Genomic DNA, 26,665 nt, shown 5'->3' on the forward strand with positions numbered 1-26,665 from the left:
ATGGGCAAACAAAAATGCAAGAAACCACAGAGGTAGAAAGGCAGTGCAATGGGAGCAGAATACAAGCAGCAAACAACATTAGCTCACACTTAAGTAATGAATCCATGAACCCAATGGAGGCACATCCGAAATCTCTCAAGCTACAGAGTTTTCCCCATATTTTCACAACTAATATTCCCAGCTACTTTCTGAGGAACCCAATGCAGGCAACAAGTTACAGCACAAAAACAATATTTCAAAAATATTAGAACAATCTTCAAGTCAAGCCCAACCAATAACACTAGGATGCTGCATTAGGAAAGTGCATATAGATATATTGACAGGGCCAGAAACACTTCGCTTGGCTGTTGTTAGTTTACACAGTCCTTTCAAGTGTTAAGCAGCGTAATGATGTGCAGGATTGCAGCCTTACCCATTGGGAGAGACCATAGTTGAATGGCACCGCAGATGCTTTGATGCTGAAGGGCTCAGGTTCAACCCCTGGCATCTTCAGGCAGAGCTAAGAGAGACCCCATCTGAAGCCCTGGCGAGCTCCTGCCAGTCAGTGTAGCCAGTGCTGGTGCTAGGCTATTTTGCGCCCTAGGCAAGGCTAACTACTTGCACACCCCCCAAAAAAATTGCTAACTTCAATTTTAAAAAACAGATGTCTTGTAGAAAGAATGAAAAGCACAGAACTTGAAACTGCTAAATTTATTTTAGTTGCATTTTTTCCAAGGCTTAAAAAAACTAATCTGTATAAAACTGTGCCCCTCAAAGGTCAGTACTGCGCCCCTCTGAGGTCTGCGCCCTAAGCAGCTGCCTAGTTGGCCTAATGATAGCACCGGCCCTGAGTGTAGCTAATACTGAAGTAGGAGGACTGACACATTTTGCTGCCTGAGAAGGGCAAGATGGCACCCCCCCTCTCCATTCCATGTCCAAAGCCAACCAGACATCATCTTCCAATGCATCTGAAGGCAGCAGGTAGTGCAAGGCAGGGAGAGGACAGACCTCAGTTTCGGAAGGATCTACTTTGCGTCTTACTAGAATCCTGAGGCCGCCCAGCAGGAGCCAGGTGGAAAAGACATAGGATTAAAGAATAGAGTGCCTCTGAGCAACTGCTGAATGCAGGGATTTGTTCCAAGCACCAGGACTGAGCTGAGTTGACAGTCCTTCCCCCCCCACACACACACATCAGTTTTTGGTTACCCTCAGGTTTTCTTCATTTCAGCAATCTATAAGGCGGTATACATACTATGGGTTGTAATAATCTAAGTCCTACTCAGAGTTGACCCTTTTAAATAAATGAACCTAAGTCATGTCCTCACTAGAAAAGACAATAATGCTGGGAAAAACAGAAGGGAGTAGAAAACGAGGAAGGCCAAACAAGAGATGGATTGATTCCATCAAGGAAGCCACAGACCTGAACTTACAAGAGCTGAACAGGGTGGTTCACAACAGATGCTCTTGGAGGTCACTGATTCATAGGGTCGCCATAAGTCGTAGTCAACTTGAAGGCACATAACAACAACAAGTAATGTCCATTAACTACTTATTTATTATTACATTTATACCCCTCCTTTCCTCCAAGGAGCTCAAGGTGGCTTACAAACATGGGTCTTCCTCTCCCAATTTCATCCTCACAACAAGCCGGTGAGGTAGGTTAGTCTGAGAGTCAGTGACTGGCCCAAGATCAACAAGTGAGCCTCATGGCTGAGTGAGAATTTGAACTCTGGTCTCCCAGGACCCAGTCTGACACTCTTAACACCACACTGGCTGTCTTCAGCTTTAAAAATGTAAATGTACTGCCTTCAAGTCGACTCCGATTTATGGCGACCCTATGAATAGGGATTTAAACTTTAGTGGGTCTACTATTCTGAGTAGGACTAGCACTGAATAGCACCCCATACATTTTATAGCACATGACGTCCCCCAAAGAATCTTAGGAACTGTTGTTTACCCCCCACAGAACTACAATTCCCAGCACCCTTAACAAACTACAGTTCCCAGTATTATTTGGAGGAAGTAATGTGCTTTCCATGATTGGTGTGTACCCAAGGGCATAATTTTGTTCTTGCTGTTGATAAAACAGGTGGGAGCCAGAAATCCTTGACTATCTGCTGCACATTAGCCAGAGATCTACCAGTAGATCCCAATCTAGCTTCTGCCCATCCCTGGCCTATGGGATGGAAGGCTGTATGTTGTTGTTCATATGCACCCCTCTGACTTCCAGCACCTTGCAGTTGCTCCCCACATCCCAGCAACGCCACATCACTCTGCCTAATGGCAGGACCGGCCCTGTGCAGCTTCCTACGTTTTAATTTCTTAAGTGGCACAGGGCTCCTTTGTTTTTAAAAAAGTTCACATAGAGATCAAAAGCAAAATATGGCTAGTATGCAACCACTAATTACCCTTGAAGTCCATTTTTCTATATGCTGTTGTGTGCATGTCACGTAGTAGTACTCAGTAGAAAAATATGACAGGCTGTGCCCATTTCATTAGTTTTCCTCCCTGCCTCTTATTTTTGGTTTCCCTTTCATGTCACTAAAGACCTGCTTAGTTTTGTTTCTTTTCTATGGCTTTGGTTCCTGTAACAGCTGACAAAGTGGAATTTAAAAAGCAAAAAATATAGCAGCGTTGAAGGTGTGGTTTAGGATTACAGGTACACAAATTTAGATGAAACTGCAGGGGAAAGTATTTCAATTTAGAACAGCAAGATCAGCCATGAAACAAGCTGAATAAGGAAGTTATGCAAAGCTTTTTTCCTTTTTCCAAAGGAGTAGCCATGTTAGGCTGTGTAAGTGCCATGCATTTAAAGCACTTTCAAAGCAGATCCCCCCTCAAGAATCCTGGAAATTGTCATTTACCCCTCAGAAGCTACAAATTGCCAGCATCCTCAACAAACTATAGTTCCCAGGATTCTTGTGTGTGTGTGAGCTTCGAATGCATTCGAAAGGTGTGTATGCAGCAAACGTAACAAAGAGTCTTGCAGCACCTTAAAGACAAATATATTTATTGGATTTTGTGGACTACCATTTACTTCATCAGATGCCGGAAGTATTTTCCTGAATTACAGTTATACACATGGTTGCATGGAGGTGGAGATTGTAAAAAGTGAGACCAGACAGAAATGAAATATAGCAAATAACACATATAATGCGCTAAAAATCCTTAGTGATAGCTTTGAAATGTATTGTAATGCCACGGTTTCAGGTTGCAGGCTCCCTTTGCTCCAGGATGGCCGTTTTGAGGCCATTTTTTTACAGAACATCCTGGAAAGCAGAAATGCTCTCCCACTGGTTTTTGAATATTGTCAGTTCTGATGTCAGAATTTGTGTCCGTTTATTTTTTTGCATAAAGACTGGCCCATTTGTCTACTATAGAATGCAGAAGGGCTTTGCTGACGGATGATGGCATATATCACAATAGAAGATTGGCATTTTTGGATAAATGTGAATGAAGTCTTGATGTTGTATATGACATCATTGGGTCCTATAATAGTGCTACCATACTAAACGTGAGGATGGTCCACCAGAGAGTTGGGTCCCCATGTCCACAACTCTGTTATGTGGCCTGTTGCTGCTGGTGAGTAGCTGTTTTAGGTTTATGGGTGGGGGCCGGGGGGTGCTGCCTGTAAGTAAGTACAGGCCTACCACCCAAAGCTTGTGAGAGGGGAGTGTCATTGTCAAGAAGAGGCTATAGATTATTAGTTCGTTGATGAGACTTTTGAGTGGTTTCAGCTGGGATCTGTGAGTGACAAATAACTAGCGGTGTTCTATTATTTTCTCTCCTAGGCCTGTCCTGTAGTAGTAGATAATTTCTTGGTACAATTTCTTGTTGATCTTTCTTTTCACTTCAGTGAATAGATGGTACTGCAGATTGAGGAATGTCTGATGTAAATTCTTAAGTTGTGAACCCTGCACAATGAATACAAACAGCTGTATTGTAAGGCCTGACTATAGATTTTGTGGTGTGTTCTGGGTGGATGCATGTAAAAACATATGTAGTGCTCAATGAGCTTCCTATATAAATATCATGTATATAACATTTGAACAGGAAACGCATTGAGATTATATATATCACATACTACATGTTTTTATTGTCTTTCTGTACACTGTTTAAATACTCCTTGAACACAATGGTTTATAAATTCTGAAATAAAATAAATCAAGTGATGCTTATATGTCTGGTTTTTTTGTTTTGTCCTCTCTGCTTTGGCACTGTATAAAAAACAAGAGCTGGCAAAACATTTGTCAAGCATGGAAGCAGAACTGGGGGATGGAGTGGTATCATGGGAGCTATTTTCCGTTGCCAAGACTGCATCCAGGGGGCAGTTTCCACTAGTGACTGCAGTGGTGAAGCACATCTCTCTCTCTCTCTCTCTCTCTGTGAAAGATCTCCAGCAAAGAGGCACCAGCCAATGCCAAGGTCCAGTGTTACAATCCCCAACATAAACTGTGCCACCCCTGCCAATGTTACCAATTTGTTTAGGCTGGCACAGCTTCTGTGTGGCTTCAAGGGCATCAAGTCAGTGTACTCAACATCTGCAGAAGCCCTCCTCTCCAAAGTGGCTTTGCAAAAAAGTGCAGATTCAAAAACACATGAAGTGACCCCTTAATATGCTTCAGCCACACAAAACTAGTATGAAGGTGAACTCCATATTTGCCTTGACAGACTCTAAAGTTGATGTGTACACAGCTGCTGCGGTCTTATAGAGCAGGGTCCTCTTCCAACTTTGGCAGTGTCAACCTTTGTTCCTTTGGCACCAAAGATTTTGTTTAATATTTGAATGAAAAAACTTGGGATCAAGGTGAAACTGCATCAAGAAAGATGAGAGACAAGAATTGGGAAAGAGATTACAAAATCTTCTCTGTGAAAGTAAGTGTGATGTTTATTTAACAAAAAGGAACTGGACAGACATTCATTGTGAAACCTAAAAACAGTGTCTGATGTCAACACCAGGGCTGTGTATTATTAAAGCTAGATTAACTAAGCACATAGAAGAAGCCTTGCTGAAGCAGAGCCAGCATGGCTTCTGCAAGGGAAAGTCCTGTCTTAGTAACCTATTAGAATTCTTTGAAAGTGTCAACAAGCATATAGATAGAGGTGATCCAGTGGACATAGTGTACTTAGACTTTCAAAAAGCGTTTGACAAGGTACTTCACCAAAGGCTTCTGAGGAAGCTTAGCAGTCATGGAATAAGAGGAGAGGTCCTCTTGTGGATAAGGAATTGGTTAAGAAGCAGAAAGCAGAGAGTAGGAATAAACGGACAGTTCTCCCAATGGAGGGCTGTAGAAAGTGGAGTCCCTCAAGGATCGGTATTGGGACCTGTACTTTTCAACTTGTTCATTAATGACCTAGAATTAGGAGTGAGCAGTGAAGTGGCCAAGTTTGCTGATGACACTAAATTGTTCAGGGTTGTTAAAACAAAAAGGGATTGCGAAGAGCTCCAAAAAGACCTCTCCAAACTGAGTGAATGGGCAGAAAAATGGCAAATGCAATTCAATATAAACAAGTGTAAAATTATGCATATTGGAGCAAAAAATCTGAATTTCACATATACGCTCATGGGGTCTGAACTGGCGGTGACCGACCAGGAGAGAGACCTCGGGGTTGTAGTGGACAGCACGATGAAAATGTCGACCCAGTGTGCGGCAGCTGTGAAAAAGGCAAATTCCATGCTAGCGATAATTAGGAAAGGTATTGAAAATAAAACAGCCGATATCATAATGCCATTGTATAAATCTATGGTGCGGCCGCATTTGGAATACTGTGTACAGTTCTGGTCGCCTCATCTCAAAAAGGATATTATAGAGTTGGAAAAGGTTCAGAAGAGGGCAACCAGAATGATCAAGGGGATGGAGCGACTCCCTTACGAGGAAAGGTTGCAGCATTTGGGGCTTTTTAGTTTAGAGAAAAGGCGGGTCAGAGGAGACATGATAGAAGTGTATAAAATGATGCATGGCATTGAGAAAGTGGATAGAGAAAAGTTCTTCTCCCTCTCTCATAATACTAGAACTCGTGGACATTCAAAGAAGCTGAATGTTGGAAGATTCAGGACAGACAAAAGGAAGTACTTCTTCACTCAGCGCATAGTTAAACTATGGAATTTGCTCCCACAAGATGCAGTAATGGCCACCAGCTTGGACGGCTTTAAAAGAAGATTAGACAAATTCATGGAGGACAGGGCTATCAATGGCTACTAGCCATGATGGCTGTGCTCTGCCACCCTAGTCAGAGGCAGCATGCTTCTGAAAACCAGTTGCCGGAAGCCTCAGGAGGGGAGAGTGTTCTTGCACTCGGGTCCTGCTTGCGGGCTTCCCCCAGGCACCTGGTTGGCCACTGTGAGAACAGGATGCTGGACTAGATGGGCCACTGGCCTGATCCAGCAGGCTCTTCTTATGTTCTTATGTTCAATACGTCAAACCTTCGACTTCGACTTCATCACTGAGCATTAGAGATTTTAGCAAGTGTGATTTTCCCTGTCCCTGTAGGAGAGGCATCACTTGCTGAAATCTCTTTTGCACAACTGTGAAATTTATGGGATCTTCCTTTACAGCTAGTTCTCTTAGGCAAACCACTGCAGGGTGGGTATGCTTTTTGTTGTCGTTTTAAATAGAGGAACACAGCTATCAAAGAATGACATAAATTGGTCAACAAAGGAGTCTGGCTGAAGCTGCCTTGGATGTCCTAATGCTTGTGGACCTCAGAATAATGACCCTGCTGTCTGCCTCTTGGCTCTACAAAACAAGACCAAAGGGCTCTTCCATCTCACAGAAAGGTTCCCCAAGAGCACTTTCTCCCATTTCAGTGCAGAATTTATGGAAGTTTCTGGACCAGCAGCAATAAAAAGCACAGGAGCTGTGCCCTGGGTGCACATCACACCAACACTACCTGGTCTCACAAACTGTTTGCATTGACATAGCTCTGGTCCCAGCCCAGGGCTGCCCTTAAGGGTGGACGAGCTGGGTGGTTGCACAGGGCACCAAACTAAGCTGAAGTTCAATAGGATTCCCACTCTGCGGCAGAGAAATGCATAACTTGCAACACAAACCCACATGAAATTCAGACTGAATCATTTTTATTTCCAGATTCCCCCTGCAAGCAGGCTTGGGAGCATATCCACCAAATAGGAGCCTGGCAGATGACACAGACGCAAGCTTGCAACTGGCACCATTGCCAACAGGGGTAGGATATTTCACAGTAGGTTATTTCTGGGTGGGTGTTGTGTTTATTTAAAGTCAGCGGAAATACCAGCAAGAAAAACTGGATTATGAGGACCAAGCTTGACGTGACACTCATTTGATTTCTTAACCACCCTTCAGCATAAGGGCCCAGAGGGTGGTTACAACAATAAAATACACAATTATAAAAAAATTAACAACCATAAAACAAGGGCAAAAACAATTAAAACAATTCCATATATAAAAACAGTTCTAATACAGATGGAGACGAGGATAAAGACCTCCACTTAAAAGGCTTGTTGAAAGAGGAATGTCTTCAGTAGGTGCAAAAAAGGCAGCACCTGTCTAATATTTAAAGGGAGGGAGCTCCAAAAGGTAGGTGCCACAACACTAAAAGCCAGATTGCTATAGTTTCTGGAATGGACCTCTTGATAACATAATACCATATACACCTCTGTGCTAGCTGTGCAGTTATGGTGGCACAGGTTTTCTTCCTGTGCCTGTAGCTAGCCATGTGATGTTTGTGTTTTGCACAACACACATCCTTCACACAACACAAGGATGGACTTTTGGTTTACCGTGATAATGGGAGGGCAGTATATTTCTACAACTCTGGTCAAGGCTGCATGTCTTGTCTGGACACCTCTTTCATACTGTTCCCCCCCCTCTCTCACACACACACTCACTCTCTCTCTTTCCCATAGCCCTCTGTCTCCCATCCAGACAAGCAAGAGGTGACATCAGCATTCAAGGACATGGTCCAGCCAGGCAAAGACACTTGGTGTTCAAAACAGGGCCAATGAGGGGGGTGGCTTGGGGAGAGTCCCAAGGGCCAGGTACAGAGGCCTGGAGGGTCGCATATGGGCCCAGGTTCCCCTCTCCTGCTCTCTCTCTCTCTCTCTCTCTCTCTCGCTGAGAAGGCAGACTATGTGTTCACAGCACTGTCTTCAAATTTTGATATTACACATTCAGTTATGAATTCAGAATTCACCATTTAGCACTGTACAACCTGCCACATTGGCAGCTGACCCATAAAGAATTAGATATACCTTACCAAGCAGTCTCTGGCCTTTGCTGCTGCAAATGTCTCACCAGACATGCACACATATGACTAGAGCAGCTTGTTGGACCGAAATCTTTGGTGTGAAGTGTTAGCAGAAATGTGAGAAGCTTCCATCTGCTTTTTAGATGCAACCTCAAAACTTTTTTATGGATACAGACAAAAACCTAAGAATTACCACACTAAAGAGCTCCAAAATCAGTGACGAGCCAATTCATGCTAATGGAGAAATTTACCCTTCAGGCGAGGCCAGCAGGTGGACATCAGAAGACACATTTTAGAGCAACAGTTCCCTTGACTAATAAAAAGGGGAAAAACCTGCCAAGTGGTTCTAGACTTCCACCATATAGAAATCAAATTCCTGTACTGATTTGTACAAAGCATATTTACCTCATGTTGAGAAAAAAATGTGCTTGTTTCTCAGTTATGTTAGAGGATGGTATTTTGGTGGTTTTTGTTTGTTTGTGGGGCATACATTAGGCTGTGTCTTCTTCAGAAGTGATGCAGGCTAAACCAATGGTCCAACTACCATTCTGTCCTACAGGCCATGATTTCTGCCCTATATGCCTTCAGATCAAGTGCTAGGGCATTGTGCCTATTGAACCCAAAAACCAGGTGGTTACTCATTCATTTAAACACCTATATCCTACCATTCTTTAGTCTAAACAGTGATCGAGGTCACATCAGATATAAGGGCTTCTACTGGAAGGAAGGGCGGGACAAACAAACAAATTTCCATAAAATCTATATGGTATTAAAACATTGCAGAATTACAATTACACAGAAAATGCATTATTTTTGTATATTTTGTATTCTTTTAAGACACTTCCAATGACTAGTTGGTCATGATAAGAACTACTGAATAATTTTGCACCTTTTCCCTCTTCCCTCCCCTTAGCTTTTTCCTTGTGTGTCATGTCTTTTAAATTGTAAGCCTGCAGGCAGGGTTGCTTTAAGTGATTTAAACCACTCTGGGAGGCTTTTGGCTGAAGAGCTGCTAACAGGGGCTCTAAAGAAATAAAAAGCACCCAACAACATTTTAACTTATCTGTTCACTCCTATCTACCTTCTCAAAAGCTTGTCTGAACAGGATAAATTTAAGTTCTTTCTAAAACAGAAAAGAAGGGCTAACTAGACCTCGCCAGGAAGGGAATTCTACAGCCATGGGTCCTACCTCTAGTAACACCACCGTTGTGGCATATTTACATTCCCATCATCACTAGCACCATCTAGTGGTCATTCTGTGAATGGTTTTGCATCCTTTCCCTCCGTATGTATGGTCCTTGGGAAGTCACAAAATGGGTGGGCAGAGAGGCAGGTGCCACACTGGACATGGGCAGGTAGTGAGACAGAATGCTGAACCTTGCATATACAGTCAGATCCCTGTTTTGCAAGCACTATGCCTATTCTTGTAAGAGTAAGGAGAGCTGATCACAGGAAGATGTTCACTTGGATTATCCCAGATACACACACACTTGTAAAACAACATGAAATTAGAGTGTCTGCTTTGATGCCCAAACTGAGTCTTAGGAGACCAAGGCAAAAGGTTGATTACAGACAGATATTCATTAGGATATACAAGATTGTAATTCAGCAAGCAATGCATAAATGGGGTTGCCCTCTGTGGCTGTAATTCTAGGTAGTGTGAAGTCACACAAAAGACCTAAAATGGTATACATCAATGGGCAGAGACACCCCATAACTCTGCATAAGATCTCGCTGTACATTCTGGGAGGGGCTGGAGCATGTAAAACCCAGTACTTTGTATGTCCAAAACCCATAATCACACACTTTTGCAATATATGGGCACAAAAATGTAATCAAGTCATTCATGTCACAGCTAAATTGATCCTTAATGTACAGCATTAATAATATTAAATACATTTCAGGTATATGGAAATGGGACACAAAGGACATAAAAGGCCATTTCCTTACAGTGAAAAGCCCTGATAAGCAAGAGGCAGTTCAGAGGAGGAAGCATGCAGTGAATTGCAGGAAAAGTCTCCTACGGTGGTGGTTCCCTAACTCCCCCCACCCCACAGATCACTTAAAAATATTTCTTTTATTTCTTATAAAATGTATTTTATTGTTTTATTCCATTGAATTCAATTTGTAAAACAATAGAATAGTTACATATACATACATATGTAAGAATATGTAAGAATAAAACGCTAAGTGACAATAGAATAGTTAAAAATCAAAATATTTAATGTTGACATGCCACGAACCACCTGAACGAAGCTCGCAGTGGTCCACAGACCACAGTTTGGGAACTTCTGACCTTAAATGTTCAAACCTTCAGTGTGGAGAATGAACTTTAACTGAACTTCCATTTTTAGGACTGGCAGCTCTTTGATCTGAAGAAATGGAAAATGGGCTCGGTTGCTCCTTAAAAAACTTCAAGAGAGCCACCTGCTGGTGTATTTGCCCAGCCTGGGAAACTGCTTTATATAGTCAGACTTTGGCCCAATCTAGCCAAGTATGATATATTCCGGGGGTAGCCAATCTTTTTAGGCGTGTGGGCACATTTGGAGTTTTAAGCAAGTCCTGTGGGCACCATCTTCTCTGGTTACTTCTCTCCCTTCTCCACTAGATTACCCCCCAAAAAGCATGCACATACCCCTTTTGCTTTTCCAAGGAATCCTAGGTAAAAGTTGGATCCAGTAGAATTAATCTGAGCATTGGGGGGGGGAGTACATAGAGCTGAAAAATGACACGGAACAGAGCATGGTTCTTCTAACTTCCTCCTTCAGCCGTCTCTATATTTTTAGGGGAGAAAAAGGCAATCACCCTTACCATCTAATGACCAAAGATGCAGGGCGGGGGCTCAGAGGCAGACCACAAGGGCATCATTGCGCCCATGAGCACCACATTGGTGACCCTTTGTCTACACTGACAGGCAGCAGCTCTCTAGGTTTTCAAACAGTGGTCTGAAACCTCTTGTTACATGTTGTACATGTTAGACTCTAGCTTTGCCCTACAGAGGCAGGAAGGGAATATGGGGAAAGGGCCAACAAAGTGGAAGGCACAGAGCATCAATCTTCTCTTGATGGCTCACAAGTTTTATAGGCCACTCACCCCATCCACTTTTTCCATTTAGGGAGGAATTGAGACATAGGGTTGCATTCAAAGTAGTGCTAAGGTGAACATTCCATTAGTGCAAGAATTTCTCCTTGAGCAACAGAATGTTCTCCCCCCTCTCCTCCCCTGCATGCCCCCTAAATCTGTCTAAGGGGTTCCCCCAACTCTTCTCGAACAGAGTTGGGGATGGTGAGGGGCATGGTGGGGGAAATCCCACTGTACTAGCGCAACTATTTCAGTGAATACGGCCTATAGGTATTAGCCTGCCAACTGAGCATTAGAAATTTCTCTTGCAATTATTGAGCAATGGGAAAAGGAACCCTTGGTTAAATGCAGAAGTGTTGATGTAGGGACACAAGCTCCATTGGATGGGAGGCAGGAAACAGAACACATGGCAACAGAAATTCTGAAATAAATCAGAAAGGTTGCTTTGTAGGTGTTGGAGTAAACGAACCAGCTAGACTCCATCTTGGCCCCAGCACCCATTTTTTGGGTGAGCAACTATCCTCTAAAACAAAAGCCAACATGATTTCTGCAAAGCTTGCCTCTGCAAAAGAAAAAATGACAGGCCACAAAAACAACAGGTGAAGGGAAAAGGAAGAGTTTGTGGTTAAGCTAAAGAGAGGCTTTCCAGGTATCCGAGAGGCCTAAACTGCCATTGTTGTGCTCGTAATGGTTGGTTGTTAGGTTGCGGTTGGAAGAATGTTATTAGATACTTGTCTGAAGCTTCTGCTAAGAGCCCCCTGAAAGAAATTTCCCCTTATCATATCGCATGAGGCTTGCTTGCAACCTGTCTATCTCTTGATATAAGTATTGACCAAGCTGCTCAAGAGGGCAGAGAGCGCTCCATTTTTCCTTACAACACAGTCTTGTAAGATCTCTGACCCCTTGCTGCAGCAACAGAAAAAATAAAGTTATCACAGCCATCCTGAAAGGTGGTCAGTCTCCATTCTTTTCCACCACAGAGAACTCTTTTTATAAGGAACTGGGGGGCGGGGAGAGGTGGTTCAATGGCTACAACAAAGTCAGAATCTCATAGGAACATAGGAAGGTGCCTTATACAGACCATTGGGCCATCTAGCTCAGTATTGTCTACACTGACTGGCAGCGGCTCTCTATGGTTTTAAACAGGGGGCTCTCCAAGCCCTACCTAGAGATGCCAGGGATTGAAACTGTGACCTTCTACATGCAAAGCAGATGCCGTCCCACTGAGCTATGATCCTTACCCTAAAGGAGCTATGTGCCTCACCCCAAGTCTGCATTATCCTCCAAACAGATGCTATCTCTTCCTTCAGGCAGCTGAGTAGATATCATATTTCAAGATATATTTGTACCAGTTACCCTTGACACCCTTCAGAAGCCATGCCTCAATGTGCTGTACATGCAGGTGCATTACCAATCACTAGAGGGCACCAGGGGATGCCACTGCAAGCCATTCTGTTACAAATGAAATGCCGGCCAGAGTTTGATCAGGCTGAGTTTTTAGGTCATAAAGTCACCAAATCCATGTACACTAAAACCTGCACTTGACAGAGCACCCAGCCCAAAGGCACATCTCTCTTCAGCTGATGACACATTGCACCATTTGCTTGCTCATTTCTAGTTGTCATCTGGAAATCCATTCTCTCAAGACTAAGCATGAATTCTGCCCACAGGCACAAGCCAAGAGAGCTAGCTGTTGGTAGAACACAGGAGGGAACCACTGGTTTTCCTTATAATTGCAATACTTATTGGTCTACGGACAAGGCTGGTCAGCCTTAGGAACTTGGTGTTCCCCTTCTAGTGATGCACAGGGAAGTTCTTGCAGAAAAAGTTGCAGGCTAGAGGTCTTTGCAGCAAGAGGCTTCTGCCGGCTGACCTCAAGACTTATTTAGTTGAAACTAAGCAGCAAGACAGCTTGAAGCAACAGCATCAAACTCAAACACAATGGAATCCCCCCCCCAAAAAAGGCTCATGCATATAGCAGCACAGAGAAGGAAAACCAGTGGAGAGGCTAGATGAAACATAAGCTACTAAAAAAAAATCTTTATTTTACTCTTTGCAGGACTTCAGGAAACAGGAAGCATGTTTACTGCAGCAACAGAAGGCAAATGTGGGAGGGGGGAGGTTGAGGGGAGGAGAAATACATCATCAACACCTGCAAATTCTCTCCTGACTGGAGCTGCCACAGGAATTATGTGTTACGGTGAGGATTAATTAACAAACAAAATGATATCACAACAAAAGCATACAGCTCTTAATTATACTTCTAACACCTCCATCCTCACTCCCCTCCAAGCAAACTCAATGATCTGCATGATACAAAGAAGGGTGGAACCGAACCCCCGTTCCAAAAAATTGACTTTGGGAATGTACCAAGTGAAGAGCCTGCTAGGCTGATTAGAGAGGTATCTTAGCTTCAGTACCATGGGCTGGATAGGTGAGCCACCATGCAATCACACCTTGTTCTCTTACACTTCCCCCTTACTTCCACCCTCTCCCCTGGTTGCGTTTGGCAGATCAAAGCTGCAAAGGGGTGCATAGTAGAGTGGGAAAATCAACGTGAACGGCAGGCTTGGCTTTTCAAGGCAAGCCACACTGACTTAGGCAGCCAGTCTCTCACATCCTCCTCCTGCCTGACGTGCTCCCCTAAGGATGCAAGGGGCTCACTAGGTTCTGCCCAACCTGCACCTGTGGCGAGGTGCAATAACACTGGGTAGCTAAAGTTCAGGTGGCCACAAGCGTTGCCCATCGGGAACAGGCTGGTACGTTCCCCTCAAGGAAGTGAAGACATCTCCACCTTGCAACTCCGACGGGCTAGAGCAATTCTCGGTGGCCTGAATACAAGCTTGCAAGCCCACACGAGCCAAGGCGTGGGCAGTGTGCGTCTCTCCAGAGCCTAAAGTTCGTCGGTCTTGTGCAGAAGTGGAGTCTCCTTCTGAATGTCCTCTTCCTTCTCCTCCTCCTCCTCCGCTCGGTCAGGGGCTTCTTGGGCACTTGGCCTCATGCCCTCCTCCCTGTCTGGCCCTGATTCGTCTGGGCGGTTCTTTTTACTTTTTGAAGCCTTCTTGCCTTTGCCATCCTTTTTCTTAGACTTCTTCTGCCCTGAACTTGCCAGGTCCCCTTTCTTGCCACTCCACTTCTCTGCCAGGCAGCCTGGAGAGATAAGTAGGAAGGAAGGAAGGAAAAGGGGGATTCAATCACATCAGTTGCTGGTTAACACAGGGGTAGCCAAAGTGGTGCCTTCCAGATGCTGAGAAGTTGTTGGGTTCCAACTCACATCAGCCCCAGCCAGCATGGGATGATGGGCGATGTAGTCCATCAACATCCAGAGGGCACCACGTTGGCTACCATTTGGGCTCATGCTATCCCAGAGACCTGGGTTGAAATCCTTGCTTGTAGTCATTAACCTCAGAAGCTGGTCTTGGAATACTCAGTCTCTCAGTGGGTTGCTGGGAGGATTAAAATGAAGGAAGAAAAGCAAAATACTGCCCCAGGCTCCATGGACTACAGGGAAGTTAGAAATGTGATTAACTTAATGTGAGAACAGAAAAAAAACCTGTAAGTGTCCTGCCACATCAGACAAAAGGCCCTTCTAGCCCAGCGTCTTAGTGGATAGACTGATGCATCTGGGAAGTCCATGAGCAGGACACATGGACAAGAATACCCCCCACAGATCACCGCAAGTGGTATTAAGAGGCATATTGATTCCAATACTGAAGGCAACATATAGTCCCTCCAGAGGCTCCTGGGCTCCAATTTCCAGCATTCCCAACCACTGCCCATGATGACTGGGGTTGATGATTGCTTCAGTCTGGACATCCGAGGCGATGGGGGCTTGCAGCAGTCCTGGATTCCCCTCTATGGGCGACTCAGGGCTGCTTGGAGTCATCTGAGGAGTCAGGGGACAGGGCTGACGAGGTCCTCCTATCCACCCCTTCTGATTCCCCCCCCCTTGTAAACTGTAGTCCTACCAAGGAAAGATCCAGGTTTCCAAACAAACAACCTCCCATGGTTGGGACCCTGGAGAGAGTGACCCGCTGTGGAGCTGGGCAGGAAGTGAGCTGGGAGAGGTTGCCCAGCCCGCTCAGGTGAACTTACTCATCTACTTCTTCCTGCCCAGTGGAGCGAGTGGGCAGAGACAGCCCAGATATGGATCCCCTCCTCCCTCTGCAGTAAATGATGGGAGTCGGGAGTCAACAACATCTGTGGGGCCACAAGTTCCCCACTCCTCATTGGAAACCATTGGTTTGGAGGGTTCTGCTGCACCCATATTCCTGGATTCCAACAATCGAGCCTGTCACTCTCCGGGAAGAGAAACTCACTGGTGTCTTTTCCTTTCAAGACGTGATTTGCACAGAGAAACTGGGAAATGTCTTCTTCCTGGTGGTTCCTGTACCAGTCTTCAATCACATCTTCAAATTCTTCCACCATTATCTCACACTGGCAGACAGAGAGAGAAACAAAGACAACCCTCCTTCAAAGAAAGCTGCAAACTTAAGGGAAAAGTACACACAAATTTACATCTCCTTGTGTTCCTCATAAAATATCAGCCTGTGGCATTTCCAGCCACACAGGTAGGTCTGTATCGCCCCAATTTCACCACAAACAAATATTAACAAGCACCTCAGACTCTAGGAATTGTACCATAATATGAGGTGAAAAAGAACAAATACTGCCTGAAGACTTTTCAATGTTTTGAGAATTTCAGGTTTCATTTGTTTTTTAAAAAATGAAAACCTCTCTTTCTGTGAAGTTAAGCTTGAAATTGTATGACAGAGCCTGGAGACATCTCAGAACCTGTGGACAGCCAACTTCTAAGGAGCCACCTTCTGGTCAGTTTCCAGTTCAACATGCTTGTTTTGACATTTAATGCCCCACAGGGACTGAAACCAGAATGCCTTGAGGACTACTCACATAAATCATCTTCCAAGGTGTTATTCCATATCCCTGCCCCATTTTATATTAAAGCGAATGGTTGCCCATGACAGGGCCTTTTAAGCGGTGGCACCGAAATTGTGGAAGTCCACCCCAAGAGAGATCCACCCGGTTCCCTGAGAAATGGGAGTTCAGACACGAGGTTAGACAGTCTTGCTGCTTCAGAGGACATTTTGGAACACTAGGTATAGGGTGAACGGACTGCAGGTTATCTGGCTTTGCTGTTTGTGTGTGTTTTTAAGGTTGTTCTAGGAGATCAACCAGGAGCTTCAATTACTGGGAACTGCTGTAACTACCATCAAGTCACTGCTTTCAAAGCTACAGCCAAAGCGTAAATCCTAGGGCTGTACCTGTTTCTTTAGATCAGACACTTCTGCAGAGGTTTCATTCCACAGCTCATAAGGGATGTCCATCACCACTTTCACGCCTTTGTGCACCAAGTTATGAAGAGTTTCAAATGTCTCAGACATACCCTAAAGCAATTGACAGAATTCAGTGGCACATTTGGGAACAGCAACATGAGCAAAGAAAATAAAGAGCAAGGGATCCTCAACCTAAACTCATCTGCACCATAGTCTTTTGGGGAAAGGATATGCCAGCCCTTCCAAAGAGAAACCAATATTTCACTGTCCCACAAAATCCTCCTTTCCTTCAAGTCTCTGTGCAGAGATGGTAGGTGCAGGAGATAGATGTAAGTTGCTGCAATTTAATTAGGGAACACTATCTCAAAGGAAATCAATGGCAGATGGGCTTTGCTTTATGCCAAGGATAAAACCACCTACGAGACTGACATGCTTTGTGCCCTCCCTGTAACCAGCAGAAGAGAATTTGGCTAACATGCTTGAATTTATAATATTTTGTATGGATATTTTCATTTGGTGTGCTCTGATCACTCCTGGTTTCTCTTTTGGCACAGTGTGATACTGATCACTTCATCCGGCTGACTTTGTGCTAATACGCACAAGGCATTCCCAAGCAAGCGTAGAGTTAGGTTTGCACTCTAGTAGAGTAACGTGCATGGTTTGCTAAGAGGCGCAGCGGCTGCCAGGGGAGAGGATCGTCGCCATGTCTACGGCTATGAACTTCGGGACTAAAAGCTTCAAGCCGAGGCCACCAGACAAAGGCTCTTTCCCTTTGGATCATTTCGGTGAATGTACAGCATTCAAAGAAAAATTCATGAAGTGTCTGAAGGAAAATAGGTTTGAGAATGCTTTGTGCAGACAGGAATCAAAAGAATATTTAGAATGCAGAATGGAGAGGCAACTTATGTCCAAAGAACCGCTGGAAAAGTTGGGATTTAAAGACCTAATAGAAGAGAAATCAGAAACCCAACCTAAGACAATGTAATGAAGAGAAACGAAAAGGGAGAAAATCCTGACCATCTCTTATGGAAAGCAGCAAATCTGTAGTACATACTGTACATTGTATATTTCAAATGTGATTGCAACATGAAGTGCCCCTTCAAAGAAAATGCTGTAACTGTTGGCCAAATAGAAGAGTTACAGTGCAATCCTATATGCTGTCTACTCAACAATAAGTCTCATTGAGTTTAATGGGGCTTACTCTCAAATAAGGGGATAGGATTACTGCAATCCTATCACCAATTTATTGGGAGTAAGCCCCAGCGAACTCAGTGAGAAGTACTTCTGAGTAGACATGTGCTGATACAAAACAAGCCTCCCCTCTGAATAATGAAGTTTTGTAGGAGATACAGTAAATGGTTTTCTTTAGGGGTTTGGGGTGTTAATGGTTACTTTTTGTTTTTAAATAATTGTTTTATTATGTTCATAATGTTGAAAAGTTGTTTTTGGTTATTATATTTGTTATGTCACTGTTTTATTATTTTTTGTTATTAGGAAATTGTTTTTGCAATTGTTTTTGACATGTATTTTTGTTCACCTTGTTGTAAGCCGCCTTGAGCACCATTTTATGTGGAAAGGCGGCATACAAATAAAATGATGATGATGATGATGATGATGATCATATGAGTTAACATATAGGAAACTGTAAATAATCTGGCCTTTAAGTCAGAAGACTGGAATTTATGGCTTTCTTTTCCCTACTAAACCAATGGCCTTCCATCAATTAATGGACCTGTGCCTATCCCTTAGTTTGCATTGCCCAAAGAACATAATGAAATGATTTCAAAGCCTAAATTCAATGTTTCTACATCTTGTTCCCCATGGTGTGCCCTTCAGAGGGAACTTTTCTTCTTGCTGTGGCACGATCTAGCTCAGGGATACCAATTGTGGTGTCCTCTAGATATTGTGGACTACAACTCCCATCATTCCTGACCATTGGCCTTGCAGGCTGGGGCCAAAGGGAGATACACTCTACAACATCTGGAGGGCATTATGTTGGCTACTCCTGATCTAACCCCTCCAAGCCATCACGCGTGACATTCTCCGGGCTTTGGACTGACAGACACGGATCCAAGATCCACAAAACAATACTTTCTTAACAAGGCAAATCTACTCCTTCAGGTGGCAATTGATTTATTTATTTATTGCATTTGTATACCGCCCCATAACCGAAGCTCTCTGGGCGGTTTCCAAGTCACTGGCCAAGTGCTCAATTCCAAAATGAAAACTTGCAGAAAGTACTGCTAAAAACTCTAGAAATGCAAGAATCCTAAGACATTGCAAACCTTTGCAAATCTGTTGCTTCCTGATCTCTCTTTGTGCAGGTTGTATTCCAAAAGCCTCTTGCAGATGTTTTCTGTCACTTCAATAAGACGAATGTCCCTGCAGAAAAAGAAGCATATTGGGAAATGGAAAGATGTTTCTGTAGTGTTCTCTACAGAGCAACAACAAGGAAATGCCAGCTGGAAAATCTGAAGGCAGTGGTGACAGACTTTGATCGGATGGTGGTATGGATTCAACTGCCCAGTCAACTTGCAATTTGCTGCTCTGGAGATCTATCTCCGTCAGCGCTATGGGACTTTGCTCATAAAAGCTAATGAATTTGGAATGGAGCTTTCCAGCAAACGTACGGAAATTCTGTATCTCAGGGATGAGTCCCATTATCATGTTCAGCCCATCAACCCAAATTGATGCTGCCAAAAGATAAATCAGTTATGGAATTGTTTCATTACTGGTGACAAGACTGACTGAGGATTCTGCTGATTTGCCACTTGGGACACTTGATTAAGCAATCCCACACCACTTTGCAAAGTTAGTTAAGACTGATTTCACCAAAAAGCTGAAAATGGTTTGTGAATGATCAGGTTGGAGCCTTGTGTGGTACCAACAACCATGCCAGAAATATATCAAGAGCTGATTTGTATTATAAGTTGCTTTCAGTTAATCAATTTGCACTGATTTTATAAACAAAGTTGACAAAAGCAAATTATGGTTAGTGGGAGAGCTGCATTTCTTTAGAAAAAATATTTTAGAGAAATATAAAATGTTGAAAAGCCTGGTTTTAATTTGGAAGTACCGCCTTTGTTGAAAATCACTATAACCATGAGGACTAGAAAAATCAAGCACAATCCAATGAGAACTGGGCCCACCTAAGAATGGGACCTAAAGAATGTATGTATGTATATTAGCTTCACTATTCAAAGGGACTTTGGGTGCTGAACTTTCACTTCTTTTTTTATGTTGAGGAAGTCCTGCAGATGTATGCTGCACAACAGAGCTGAAGCAATTCTGCAGAACGAATAAGCAACCTTGCCTTCACTGTACGAACAAGTGGCAGGCAGCTTATGGGAGTACTTAGACAAGGTAAAAAGGAGTGCGTTTTTTTGCATTTTGTATCTAACATACTATGCAAAGATTTGGGGTAGGTATCACCCCTTCTCTGGAATTACCTACCCATCAAAATATTGCAACAGAGTACAAGATAAAGAATGACTACCTCCAAGGGTCTAGCAAAAGCCTCATCTACTTACGATTTTGTATACTTGAGTTTGGATCCCTTGCCATCCAAAAAGCCGTACTTTGTGTCAATCACCTCCTTGGTCTTGCCAGTTTCATCAAAGGAAGATTTCAGTTCCAAAGCCACATACTTGCACACTAAAAGCAGACATAACAGTTAGCAAAAGGGCTGATACATTTTGACTGGTGATAGCCAACATAGTCTGGCTGCCACCAGTACATAGCTAATCAACAGTTTAAAAATCCAAATCAGTGCTTTCCTCTTGAAAAAAATTTAAAAGCACCAAAGAGGGGATTTCACAATGGGCTGCTCCGTTATTTTAAATCTTTCAGAGAAAACACTGTTCCAAAACTTGGTAACTTTAACACAGTTCCGCCACATGTGCTGGAAGGATCCAAGAACCTTTTACCTAGGAATGTTCAGTCTCATGAGAAGAGCCAGCATCCCATTTCCCACAATGGATATGCAGATGCCTCTGGGAAGTCCACAAGCAGGACATGAAGACATAAATCTCATGTTTCCCCCAGGGAGCTCAAGGTGGTACAAACACAAAATGTGTCCCCCTACTTCAAATAAATTAACACAGTCTGCATTCACATGGGGCTTATTGCATTAGTTTTGTGGATTAAAACAGTAGTGCTTCTGTCCAGATTTCTACAATTCCTTTCACACAGCAATATCTGTTGCTTTTTCAGCTGATATAGCAGCATTTCACGCAAATGACTGTCACACTGCCGCAACATCTTGTTTTCATGCCTCAAATGTTATACACATGCACACTACAATTCTCCCATAATTCACTGTGAGAGTTAGCCAGCCTATTATGGCTGCTTTTTATCATTTCTTTAGAAATGTCTTCAAATATATCAATATTTCTGTGACGGCTCCTTAACTGAAGCGGATTTCCCCCCCACCCCATATGTGTAGGAGGTCTAAGATCTCGTCCCGTCACCATGCAACCTCTCTCTCTTTAGCATCTGACAGTAGGCCTCTCTAACCCAAGTCTCACCCTACATCTGTATACCAATGTGGCTTTCGCTTCAGTGTACCTCTTTTGTAATTATTGGTTGATGTTCCTCTTTACTCATTAAGCTCCATTTTTAGCAAGAGGGAGCTTTTCAGATCCCTTTTTTACTCTTGTTATTAAGTATTATAAGTGCCCCCATGTAAGACAGTCCACCTGTCTGTTTGTCATCACCTCATGCTGGTACTCCTACACCAGGATGGAGAGCCTGAGCCCCCCCCCCCAGAAGCTGCTGGACTCCAACTCCCATCAGCCCCAGCCAGTATGGCCAATGATCTGGGATGATGGTAGCTGTAATCCAGGAACAGCCTGAGTGCCACAGGTTCCCCATCTTTCTACCTATAGCCTTATATAGCAATGTCCTACCTTTCGCTCCTTCCTGGTTCTCTGACATTGTTCTGTGCTCTTCCTCCTTCTCAGGCTATGATATCGCATTAGCCATTCCGAAGTGGAATAAGGCTATCTGTGGCTACTAGCCATGATGGCTATGCTCTGCCTCCATAGTCGAAGGAGGCATGCTTCTGGACACCAGCTGCTGGGAACCACAGGAGGAGAGAGTGCTCTTGCACTCAGGTCCTGTTTGTGGGCTTCCCGTGGGCATCTCACTGGCCACTGTGAGAACAGGATGCTGGACTAGATGGGCCATTGGCTTGATCCAGCAGGGTTTTTTTAATGTTCTTATGAACAGCCTCTTCCCTTTTAAATCATCCCTTACAATCATCAACTAGATTGCATTCTGCCTCAGAGACAGGAATGAATTCTGAATTCCTCAGGAAAGCTTCTATCTTTATTGCACATTGATTCTACACAATGCATCATGCTGTCAGGCAGTCTGTCTACAAATGAAGAACATCTGTCTCATAGGCATGGTTGAAAAGCTGCTAGAACTATAACAGATGCACCTTCAGTGCACTGACATGGCAAGCTTTCCCAGGGCACCATTCCAGCCCCATCTCCACAATTTGTGCCTCTACCACACTTTTCATTCACTCAAATGTCTTCAAGGTCAGGGATCTGTTCCAGGCCAGCCCATTTTCATTCTGACTCTTTCAAATCTTCATGTTCTGTTCTTTTTTATCCTTATCTGTTGAAGCCCTGTTTAACGCATCATCTACCCTATATCCAAATCTTAGAGCAGCTACCATTTCTTTGTCTCATTCAACCACACACAAGCCCTGGGAGGCAGATTATTAATGTCATTTAATGTACAGGGAAAAGCTTCAGATTACTGAATTTAGATATGACAGTTCTGTGTACGAAATGGCGAAAAACCCACACACATTTTCACATGGAACAATTGCCCACATGTGAATTTTACTGCAAGTACATATGCTGTCCACATACTAGGAAGCTGCAGCCAACCACAGCCTTCTCATGCATGCACTGACAATAAAATACAAAGATGAACAATTGCCACATTCAACAACCTGCATGCAGATTGCATACTCTTTCCTACATGGAAGGACTTTCGGAACAAGAAATGCATAACTTGAAAAGCAAGCAGGGGTCAGAGCCACAAGATCACAATTTCAACTGCTGCTGCATTCTACTCTGGTGTTCCCAATACAAGCACCGACTGTGACACATATGGCTGTGATGTTGCAGGAAAGACTAACACATCCATAGAGGAGATAAGACTTTAAAGCAACATGCATAAGAACATAAGCAGAGCCCTGTGCTACATGAGGCCAAGATCCACCTAGCCCAGACTCCTGTATCCTGCTTCCAAATATGGTTGGCCAGACACCTTAAATGGGGCATGAAGATGCCAGCCTTCCCCTGGTTGTCTCCAGCATCATGTCCTCAAGAGATAAGCTGCTTCTGAATATGGAGGTTCCACTTAGCTATCATGAGCTGATATAGCAGTGGCTAAGAGACAGAGCTATAAGCCACTTACATAAAATAAAATGAGGAACTCCCTAGTTCAGATTTCATTTCTGCCACAAACTTCGTAAACAGCAACCATCTTCAGTCCCCAACTGCAATAGGGATGGGAGCTCCAATGTTGTTGCTGTTGGGCTTTTTAGGCTGGATGAAATGCCCTTGGTGGGCTAGGCCCACAGCTTCTTTGCCATTGTCACCACTATCCACTTTGCCCTTATTGTCTGTATCTAATCCACACACACCACACAGGGGGAGAGGTAAGTAAAAATTGTTCCTCCTTTTTGTTCCTACTGCTTGCTCAGAAAGAACAGGTGCATTAAGAGCACATAGCTGCAAGGAGGTGGCAGAGCAGGGTCACAACATTTCAGGGGTTGAGAATGGGTGCCCTGTTGAGGCATGGGCCTCAGCAAGTTCCCCAGAAGGCCAATTCAATGCTGCCTTGATCGTGACCTATTTTAAAGCATTGTTGTAAGAGTTACAAGGCAATGTATACAAAGCACTCTGAAAATTTACAAGGCCTACATAGCAACAACAAGGCTAATACCCGCTGCAGAGTTGGCTCCGGAGGTTCGGCATTTGCCTGGGCAGTTTTGCAGAGTATCCAAGATCAGACACAGCCTAAAACAGTTCTCAGTTTACACACCCTGCTTTTTCCATGATAGCAGAGCCCACTGAGTTTTATTTATTATTTGATTTATATCCCACCCTTCCTCCCCGCAGGAGCCCAGGGCGGCAAACAAAAGCAGTAAAAACACTTTAAAACATCTTAAAAACAGGCATTAAAATACATTAAAACAAAACAACTTTACATACTTTTTTTTAAAAAAAGCTTTGAGAACTTTTTTTTAAAAGGTTAAAAAACATATTGTTTTTTAAAGAAAGTTTAAAAGCATATTAAAAAGCAATTTCAACACAGAAGCAGACTGGGATAAGGTCTCAACTTAAAAGGCTTACTGAAAGAGGAAGGTCTTCAACAGGTGCCGAAAAGATAACAGAGATTTATCTTTAGGTACAGAGAGTTCTGTACCTAAGGGCAAACTCCAAATCCTCAAGCTAGTAGTACTGACCCATTTTCCTCGTCTAATCCTTTTTTTTTTAAAGTTACTGACTATCACCACATCTTTCAGCAACAGACCTTAACACCACAGTCAGGCTGCTGCTTCTGCCACTCGAGAGGAAATAAGAAGAGTCCTGCTGGATCAGGCTAAAGGCCCATCTAGCCCTGCATCCTGTTCTCATAATGAGCACGAGATGCCTCTGGGAAGCCTACAAGCAAGATCCGAGTGCAACAGCACTCTCCTGTGGTTTCCAGCAAATTGGTATTCAGAAGCATACTGCCTCTGACAGCAGAGGTACAGCATAACTATCATGGCTAGTAGCCATTTATAACTTTATTCTCCATGGATCTGTCTAATCCTCTTTTAAAGCCATTCAAGTGAATGGCCATTACTATATCTTGCGGTAAGAAATTCCATAGATTAACTATAAGGTGTGTGAAGAAATCCCTCCTTTTGTCTGTCCTCAGTCTTCCCCCTTTCAACTTCACTGCATGACCCCCGGCTGTGGGTACATACATTCAAAGCACACCACTTTCACCAAAGAATCCTATAGGAACTGTAGTTTGTGATGGGAATTGCTGCTCTGTGAGGGGCAAACTACAGTTCCCATAATTCGGGGGGGGGGACATGACCCTTAAAGTACTATACATGTTCTATAAATTTATGGTGTGTGCTCAGCCTGGGCTCGCCTTTTTAGCATTATGAGAGGGGAAGAAAAAACGTCCCCCTACAAACTCCCTCCCTGCATGCATGATTTGACACACACACACCTCTATCGTCCCTCCACTTACTCGCCTTTGCTAAAAATCCTAAAAAAAACTAAAATACCCCAATCCCCTTTCCTCATAGAGGAGTCGCTCCATCCCCTTGATCACGTTGGTTGCCCCTTTCCTGAACCTTGCCCGCCCCCGCTGTAGCCCATCCTTTTGGGCTCCCTCCAAGCGCCTATCCCGACGGCGCTCCCACCTTCGCATTTGCTGGGCAGTTTGACCCAATCGCTGTCCTCGGCAATCGCTCCCGCCTGCCCAGGCGCCGGAACTAGCAGCAGGACCGGCAAGAGCGCGACGGCGGGACCCCAGGAAGCCATTGGGGTAGCCACAGCTAGAAGCTGCCACGCCGCGACGCAACCCTCCGAGCGCACCGTGCCTCCCGCCCTTCGCTTCCGGGAATCTCCCCTTTCTTCCCAGTGTAACTATAACAACCATAGCCCTCGGCCAATGACGGCCAGGAGCGTGTCACGCTCAGGCCAACGGCCAGGTGCGAGGCTCTAGTTCTTTAAGTTGCCAGCCAATCAGAGAAGGCTCGACGAGCTCTCGCGCTTCTCCAATGAAGAAGTGAGGGAAAGCTTTGCTTTCCATAGTTCAGCCAATGGGAGTGCTGCCTACGCTGTCCTGTGATTGGTGCTTGCTTGCGTCCGTCCTAGTTCTGGAACGCTCACCCCATTCATTGCAAAAGGGCTTGGGCAAATTAGGGGCAGAGATTCTACCTCCTTATTAGATCCAGTGCGAGCTGTACGGGGCAGTCAGGAGGGAAAGATTCTCACTGTTATATCCGGATTTTCCGTTTCTCCAATTCCAGAGCAGCGGCTCTCTTGCTGTCTTAGGCTGCGATCCTATACCCATTTACATGGAGTAAGCTCGATTGAACTCAATGACTTGCGTATAGGATTGTACTATTTCTTATTAATTAATGACCTTTATATAGTGCCCTTGGAGAGCCAGTGTGGTGTAGTGGCTAAGGTGTTGAACTACGACCTAGGAGATCAGGGTTCGAATCCCCACATAGCCATGAAGCTCAGTGGGTGACCTTGGGCCAGTCACTGCCTCTCAGCCTCATGAAAACCCTTTTCATAGGGTCGCCATAAGTTGGAATCGACTTGAAGACAGTAAATTTACATTTTTTTATATAGTGCCCATCAACCAAGTCCTCTGGGCAGTTTACAAACTTATTAAAATAGAATATAGTACAAAAAAATGAGAAACGATACAAGCCAACTATACCGACAATACAAATCAGCATAAACAACCAAGATCTAAAATCCAAGGACATAGCAGCACAACATCAGTTTGAAAACAGCAAGGGAAAAATAAATTGATGTGATTATTTAAAGGTGCAAAACATACACACTTGTTCTAAATAATCGCCCTGGGAGAATACTATCCTGTCCTATGTTTGTCTACTTAGAAGCGGTACTCAAGGTGGGAGGAGAGAAGGTACCGAGGCAACATCTGCACCATACATTCAAAGCTGTATTAAGGCATAGCTACCCCCAAAGAATCCTGCATAGAATCATAGAATAGTAGAGTTGGAAGGTGCCTGTAAGGCCATCTAGTCCAACCCCTGTTCAAAGCAGGAATCCAAATTAAAGCATACTTGACAGGTGCCTGTCCAGCTGCCTCTTCAATGCCTCCAGTGTTGGAGAGCCCACCACCTCTACACCATTGGTTCCATTGTCGTACTGCTTTGACAGGAAGTTTTTCCTGTTCAATCAAAATCTGGCTTCCTTCTACTTGAGACCATCATTCCATGTCCTGCACTCTGGGAAGATTGAGAATCCTGGCCCTCCTCTGTGTGGAAACCTTTCAAGTACTTGAAGAGTGCT

General features: G+C 44.0%; 1 protein-coding gene across 1 annotated transcript; it reads right to left on the reverse strand.

The window, feature by feature from the left end:
• Nucleotides 1-13,299: 13,299 nt before the first annotated feature.
• On the reverse strand, nt 13,300-25,320 carry CNPY3 (canopy FGF signaling regulator 3). Its single transcript, XM_061625516.1, has 6 exons — nt 25,030-25,320; nt 20,111-20,234; nt 18,866-18,962; nt 16,569-16,691; nt 15,606-15,723; nt 13,300-14,436 (listed from the first exon to the last, which is right to left on the reverse strand). The coding sequence occupies exons 1-6, from the start codon at nt 25,148-25,150 to the stop codon at nt 14,180-14,182; spliced, it is 840 nt and encodes a 279-aa protein (XP_061481500.1). The 5' UTR covers nt 25,151-25,320; the 3' UTR covers nt 13,300-14,179.
• Between the last annotated feature and the right edge of the window lie 1,345 nt (nt 25,321-26,665).

Source organism: Rhineura floridana, chromosome 4 (genome assembly GCF_030035675.1).
Source record: "Rhineura floridana isolate rRhiFlo1 chromosome 4, rRhiFlo1.hap2, whole genome shotgun sequence".
In the NCBI taxonomy this organism is placed as follows: Eukaryota; Metazoa; Chordata; class Lepidosauria; order Squamata; family Rhineuridae; genus Rhineura; species Rhineura floridana.